Here is a 7,177-nt window from a genome sequence, read left to right as displayed (position 1 = left end):
ACACACCTTCCAGCCTTGCCTTTCTCTCCCGCCTCCTCAAAGCAGTGAGACTTTGTTCTTGTCCATGGTGCTGAAACACCCGCTCCCTACTAGCCACCTATAGAATCAGGGGGTCTAATTCTGAAATGTCAGTGGGCAGGAGGGGAGAGATGAAGCACACAGTAACTGCCAGCCCCCGATGTGTTTGCCCAGGTGAAGTCTGGTTATAGGAATATCGAGGACAAATCCACAAAGAGCAAGCAAGGAGAGGCCCCTGCTCTCTCCCTCTTGTCTCAGTGGGGCAGTGTTGGGCAGAGGCAGGGCTTTTAAGACAAGTGACCTGGCTGCAAACCATGCCTCTACCACTTACTCACACTGTGGCCTTGAGTCTCTGTTTCCACGTCTGTAAAGTGGGAGAAACAATACGCAGCTTACGGAGTCGCTGTGGGGCTGTGGGTAACCAATGCATGCACAGTGCCCAACACAAAGTGCTACGTACATGGTAGCCCCAATGTGGGCTCAAGGTATGTGTATGAAGTTGGAGAAATTTCAGCACCCTCGGGAGCCGGGCCCTTCTGCCAGCAGCTCTGGCTCCCCAAAGCAGCACAGACATCAGGATAAATGCTCTGACTCACCGTGCTGTAGCAAGGCAGAAGGGCGGGCAGGCGGGGGTCGGGGGGATCTGCTTTTCTCTTTCCTCTTCTCGTTTTCTCTCCTCCAGATTGGTCTCCACATGGCTTCTGTGCCCCCCCCCCCATGGTCAGCCAGGACAAGAAGCTCCTGCTTCCCCAAAGAATCTCCTAAGAGCTGCCATGCCTTCGAATTGATGCCATCAATAATGGGACAGACCATGGGGGGGAGCCACCATCTCCAAAAGGCCCCACCCACACGGGAACCCCTCGGAGACCTGGTGACCTGGGGCAGGAGAGAAGCAAGCAAGAACCTTGGTCTTGTCAGAGCTCTAGGGCATGGGGGACTGAGGGAGAGACCTTGGGGACAATCATCCAGGAATCGAGTTATAGATCACCTGAGATTCCCTCTCTGCTCTTCCTGGGAACAACCATGGGTGTTTCTACTCTTCTCCCCCAAAGAGTTGACCCAAGAACATAGGCAGAAGGGAAGAGAGAAAGTAGGATTCCTTCCCCAGGTCACATTGTGCCAGAACAAGGTCATAAGCCAAAGCACCAATGACCCTAAATCGGCACTGTGACCCCATTTGTTGAGCGCTTACTATGCATCAGCATTTGATATTCATTGTGCCGTTCAATCTTTATGTGAGGTAAGTGTTATTATCTCCATTTTGCAGAGGAGGTTCAGAGAGGCAAAACAACAGCAGACTTGTGTTGAGTCAGGGGCCAAAGTCATTTCTGGCTCCAGGAGCTGCACTTCTTCTGCTTCACCATCCTGCTGCCATTTGGGGGGATGGCATCCATGGACCATAGTCAGGGTGGGGTTGCAGAAACCCTACCACTGTCACCGAGAGCCCTTCATGGAGCAGGAGCCAATGGCAACCGTCAGCCCACACCCTGGGCTCTGGCTGGTGCCGATCTCACCCTCCCCACTTCTCTCTGCCCCGTACCCACCTCACGGCCCCTCGTGGTCACATTGCTTCCACATGCCCCTTATACGTGTCCATGACAAGTGTGACTGTCAGAGGGCAGCCACCTGGAGGACAACTTGGCAGTGCCTTTCCAGGGGCCAATTCCACTCACAGGTAACTATATCCATAAACACCCGCACACGCCTGCACACTCGGCAGGTACAAGAAGGTGTCCCACAGCACTATTCGTGATAGAAAAAAAAATCAGAAATGGCCTAAATGTCCATCAGAAGGAGAGTGGTTAAATAAACCCACTGTAGAATACTAACAGGCTTCAAAGAATGAGTCATGCCCTGCCTGGCGTGGCTCAGTCGGTTGAGCGTCGACCTTCAGCAAGGCCCTTCACCTCTCTGTGCCTCAGTTTTCTCATCTGCATAACGGGAATCATAATAGCATGTACCTCATATGGCTGTAGTAAGAATTAACTTAATTAAGATGGTGTGCAGCAAGGTATTCAGGCAGGGCCTGGCACATAATATGTACCACGTGTTAGCTATATTGCTGCTGAGTGTCCAGTTCATCTCTTTGATGACGGTGATGATGATGCTGGTGGCATCAATAGTGTTTTTTCCTAGAAAGACTCAAAAGGGGGTGAGCTCCCCAGGACCATTTTTGCCACAAGAGGAAAGGAGAACATTTGTTTAGCACCTACTATGTGCCAAGTGTACGTATATTATCTTATTGGTTCTTCAAACAGCCTCAGGTGCTAACTAGCATTACCCTTGGGGTGTAGAGAGTTGGAGGACTTGTCTGAAGTCATCTGGATGTGATGGGAAGGAGGCAGGATTTGAGCCCATGACCAGCCAGACACACAGGCTCCTGCACCGAGCCCTGACTCCACCAGGTCGCCCCGGACCCAGCAGCAGCCAAGCCTGCCATGCTCGACACTGCTCCTCCGTCAGCCTCTCCCCAGTGCAGCCCCTCCTCTCCCTCTGAGATATTTCTGTGATCGCAGCCTCCCCCTCTGAGGAGGAGGAGGCAGGGATGGAAGAGATGGATTACTAAGACAGAGTGATGCATAGTTGGGTGAGGGAGGGTGGGAAAGCTGGGAGGAGGGAAAGGAGAAGAAATTGATGGGAGAGAAGTGGGTAGAGGAAGATGGAGGGACGCAGGAGGAAGAGAATGGGGTGAAATGGAGCTGAAGGAGAGAAGGGGAGAAAGATGAGGTGCAGAGGAAGACGATGGGGAAGGGGCTGTGGACCAGAGACACGGAATCCTGGCAGACAGAGAGGAGCTGAGAAAGCAGACACTGCCAGCGGGGGTGAAATGGAGCTGAAGGAGAGAAGGGGAGAAAGACGAGGTGCAGAGGAAGACAATGGGGAAGGGGCTGTGGACCAGAGACACGGGATCCTGACAGAGAGGAGCTGAGAAAGCAGACACTGCCAGCATCCCCACCAAGCTGAGCTCCCTCGCTGGTCCCTCTGGAATCTCCCAAGGATGAGCCCCATTCCCACGGGGGCGCGTTCTCCTCTCTCTTCCTCCTCCCCCGCCCCCACCCCACATTCAGGCAGCCTCTTACTCTGACATCACCACCTCCCACGCCCACAGTCCCTGCCTCAGCTCTAAGCATGACCCCCTTTCTCACAGCCCCTGGGGCCCCACGACCGGGCTGAACCCACAGAGCCACCAGTGGCTTTTCCAAGCCCGTTCGCATGAAGATGCAGGTGTGGAGGGTGGGGAAGAGAAGGTGCTCACGCTGCTCAGCTCCCGTGATCTCGGCCCAGAGGCGCTGGGACTTCGGGCACCCGAGCCCAACTCCCCTCCTTCTGTGGGGAAGCCAGAGGCTGGACTGGGGAGGGAGCTAAGGGCTACATGGGGCTGAAAACAGGAGGAAAGAGGCCCAGCGAGCCCCGGGTTTTGTTCATTCTCATCACTTGCTTTAAGTCCAGGCCCTGAGAGAGCCTCCACCCCCAGGCTGGACGCTTCAGGACTGTCCGAGTGGGAGGAAAGGGGTCATGACCCAGGAGGCCGGAATAGAGGCCACATCCCAGAAGCAAATTCCCAAACGCAGCAATTCTCCGGGCAACATGGACCACGGCACCAGAAGGCCTGCTTAGGAGCCGAGTGGTTTGGGAAGCGAGGGTAGTGGTGGGGTCTGGCACTTCCACACTCAAACCAAGGAAAAGACCTCCCAGGGAGCAGGAGGAATCAGCACAGGCACATGCCTGACGGGAGGGGCCCAGGGGCCATTCTGCCTGGGCGGCAGGTGCTGGCCTCACTGATCCGGGAGGACACCTCCCAGCATTCGGTTTGCAAACACAGGCACAGCGACTGATAGCCTCTGCCTGTCCACGGGGTGAGGTGCCCTCTTATGAGAGCCACACCCTCATCATGGTAAGGTTTCGTGATCAATGTCTGCCTCCCCGACTAGAACATGGATTCCAAGAGGGCGGGACCTTCTCAGCCCAGCTCATCACCACATTCACAGCCTCCAACAGCTCCTGCACACAGTAGGTCCTCCATGCATGTCGCCAAGCAAAGGAACTGATGGACTAAAAAGCCTGGGCTCCATCAGATACAAGAACTGATTCTGAAAGGAGTGGGAGGAAAGGAAGCAGCTTGAACAGGGGTGGGATGGCCAGCTCTGTGAAGCTCTGTGTTAATGTCAGCCCTTCCATCAATGAACACTGAGCACTTAGGATATGCCAGGCACTGGTGCAGGTGCTGGGAATGCAGTAAACTGAGAGACAAGTTCCCACCTCATAGAGCTTACATTCTAATAGGAGGAAATACACAACAGATAAATAAGTGGGAACGTGTATAGCATGTCAAGGGTGGTAAGTGCTGCTGAGAACTATGACGCAGGAAAGTAGGGCTGAAGGAGACCTGGGGAAAGTGTGGCAGAAAGTGGTGGAGTTGCAGAGAAACCATGTGGAGGTGAAGGGAAGGGGCACTCCAGGCGGGGGGGACAGCAAGTGCAAAGGTCCTGAGGCAGGATTGTGCTTGGTGGCCCAAAGGACAGCCAAGAGGCCAGTGTGGCCGAATGAGAGTGAGGAAGGAAAGGAATCCACAGAAGGGGCAGAGAGCTCCTTCGTCACTACAGCAGAGCTTAGTGTGGGGTGGGCGGGGACTTGAAGTGGTAAATGGACACCCTGTAAAATAGCTGAATCACGGAGTCGGAACATCACCTCCCTGCTTACGTCACGAGAGAGTCTCGTGTGGATGCTACTTGGACTTTACCATCCGTCTAACACTTAACAAAGAGGAAGCAGGCCTCGGCTCAGTCCCTCTGACCAATGAGCTGGACTTGGGAACACCGCTGGTTCTGCACCCGCACGGAAGCTGTGTTTGATCACCTTCTATTTATGGCAAAGATATTGATTTTCCATTTCCGGAAGGAACAAGTTCCCTTCCTAAACAAATTCACGGAAGTAAGGAGATAAATGAGGTGATTTAAAGAAAATGCTAAGTACATATGAATGAAGTGGCTTGAAGAGTGGGGGGCGGGGGGGAGGAAGACAGATATCCCAAGGTGGTTCCTTGTGCCTGAAGTTTGGGACATGTTCCTTTACAAGAACCCCAGGAGAGGAGGGGTGGCCCACGGCAGTTCTTCTTACTGCTAAAGAACCAAGCCAGGGCCACAGCCACCTTCCAAGACTCCAGAATGTTCTCCAGTGAGCACAGATAGGGGGAGAGAGCAGGCCTGCAGCCAGGACCTCCTCCCACCCAGCCCCCAGCCAATTCCCTATTCACCCAATGACCCTCAAGGCACCCCCACCCCATCCTGCAAGAGCCTCTTCCACCTGAAGCTACACCAAGATGAATCTGGAGAGCCCAGTTTGAAACTTCCTCCGGCGTGTGACCTACTTCTTTGGGGTTCAGGCCTGGTCAGTCTAAGCCCCCGTCCCTCGGGTGGACAATAGGACTCAGGCAGCACGTGGCCTGGGTGGCAACAGCAGGTACTCCACTTCTAGATGCTGCAGGGCCTTGAGCTGGGAGCACCGACCCCATTCACAAGTGGTTAGGAAGCATTAGCCTGTGCAGTGGAGATCAAACCAGCCCAGGCACACGGGTCCTCCTGGAGCATCCATTCAAGTGGGGAGACAGACAAATCACACAAGTCAACAACCAGTCAGGCAGGACGTGGGTCTGCAGAGTAGTCAGGGGCGGCCTCTAGGGAGAGGTGGCCTGTGAGCTGAAAAAGTCAAGCAAGGGGAGCTCTGGGGGGAAACTTTCCAGGCAGAGGGAACAGCAAGTGCAAAGACCTTGGCACAGAAGTCAGCCTGGTGCCTCCAAGGAACCACCAGGAGAACCATGTGACTGGTGCACAGAGAGGGAGGAGGGTGAGGTGAAGCAAGAGAGGTTGGCAGGATAGGTTCCCAAGGCCAGATCCTGACATGGATATATATATACCAGAGGCCCGGTGCACGGGGAGTGGGCCTAAGCCAGCAGTTGGACATCCCCCGAGGGGTCCTTAGCGCTGCTGGGGAGGCGGGAGAGGCTCCTACCATGGCCACTGTGCTTGCCAGCTGTGAGCCCTGCTTCTGGCTGAACGGTACTCCCCCTGTGGGAGCACACAGACCACCAGGGGGCAGCTCATGCATTGAGCATCTGCCCCCTGGTGGTCAGTGCGCAGTTCAGTCAATTTGCATATTAGGGTTTTATTATATAGGATACACACACACACACACACACTTTTAAAAATTGATTTCAGAGAAGAAAAGAGAGAAAAATAGAAACATCAATGATGGGAGAGAATCATAGATTGGCTGCCTCCTGCACACCCCACACTGGAGATGGAGCCCTCAACCCAGGCATGTGCCCTGACTGGGAATCGAACTGTGACCTCCTGGTTCATAGGTCGATGCTCAGCCACTGAGCCATGCCAGCCAGGCTGGGTCTCCTCTTTACCTTGACAGCTACAGGGAGCCACGGAAGGGTTTGAAGCAAGGAAGTGATTATTCTTTTTCTCTGTTACTCTGACTCCTGTGCCGAAAATGGAGGGGAGTAGGTCTGGAGGAAGCAGGGGGCCAGTGGGAGACTCTCAGAGGCTCCAGGTAAGACTCAACGATGGCTTGGACTAGGACGGTGGCATTGAGATGGCACGCATTTAAAAGACAGCACCAGCAGCTCTCGCTAATGAATCCCACGATCAAAGGGAGAAAAATCATCCCTGTTTCTGGCCTGTGACGTCATGATGGTGCCACTTGCCATGAAGGGGAAGACCCCGGAGGAGCCGGTGGGAGACTTGGGACGCCCTGTATTCCCTGTCGCACATGCCACCTTCCAGAGGCTGGCTGCACCGCCCCATGACGCTGTCCTGTGGACAGTCCCGGGCTGAGTCTGGAGTTCAGACGGAAGGTGGGAATGGCCACTCGGACGTTGCCAGCAAGTGTATACTAAGTGGCAGATGCCCAGTAGGTACCAGTGGCTGCTCATTTCTCTCCAACCCGCAAGCCCCATCTCCCTGCGCACGCGGTACCTGCGATGTCTCCAAGGCCTGGCCTGCCATGCCGGTGGGGAGGGAGGCCACCTGCAGGGCCTGCTTGCGGGCGGCCAGCAGGATCCTGCAGTAGGTGAAGCAGATGGCGCCCGAGGGCAGGAAGAAGGTGAGGCCCGACGCCACGAGGACGAACGGCAGGCTGGCCAGCAGGCGGC

General features: G+C 55.0%; 1 protein-coding gene across 1 annotated transcript in view; it reads right to left on the bottom strand.

Annotated features, from left to right (window-relative positions):
- Positions 1-7,177, bottom strand: part of HTR6 (5-hydroxytryptamine (serotonin) receptor 6, G protein-coupled) — an 11,299-nt gene that overhangs the window by 3,636 nt on the left and 486 nt on the right. The window contains exon 2 of the mRNA XM_014530644.1: positions 7,002-7,176. Within this exon, the coding sequence (XP_014386130.1) occupies positions 7,002-7,176 (175 nt within the window). The remainder of the gene's footprint in view (positions 1-7,001; position 7,177) is intronic.

The sequence above is a fragment of the Myotis brandtii genome, unplaced genomic scaffold (assembly GCF_000412655.1).
Source record: "Myotis brandtii unplaced genomic scaffold, ASM41265v1 scaffold754, whole genome shotgun sequence".
Taxonomy (NCBI): Eukaryota; Metazoa; Chordata; class Mammalia; order Chiroptera; family Vespertilionidae; genus Myotis; species Myotis brandtii.
This window is presented reverse-complemented; position numbering and strand designations above follow the sequence as displayed.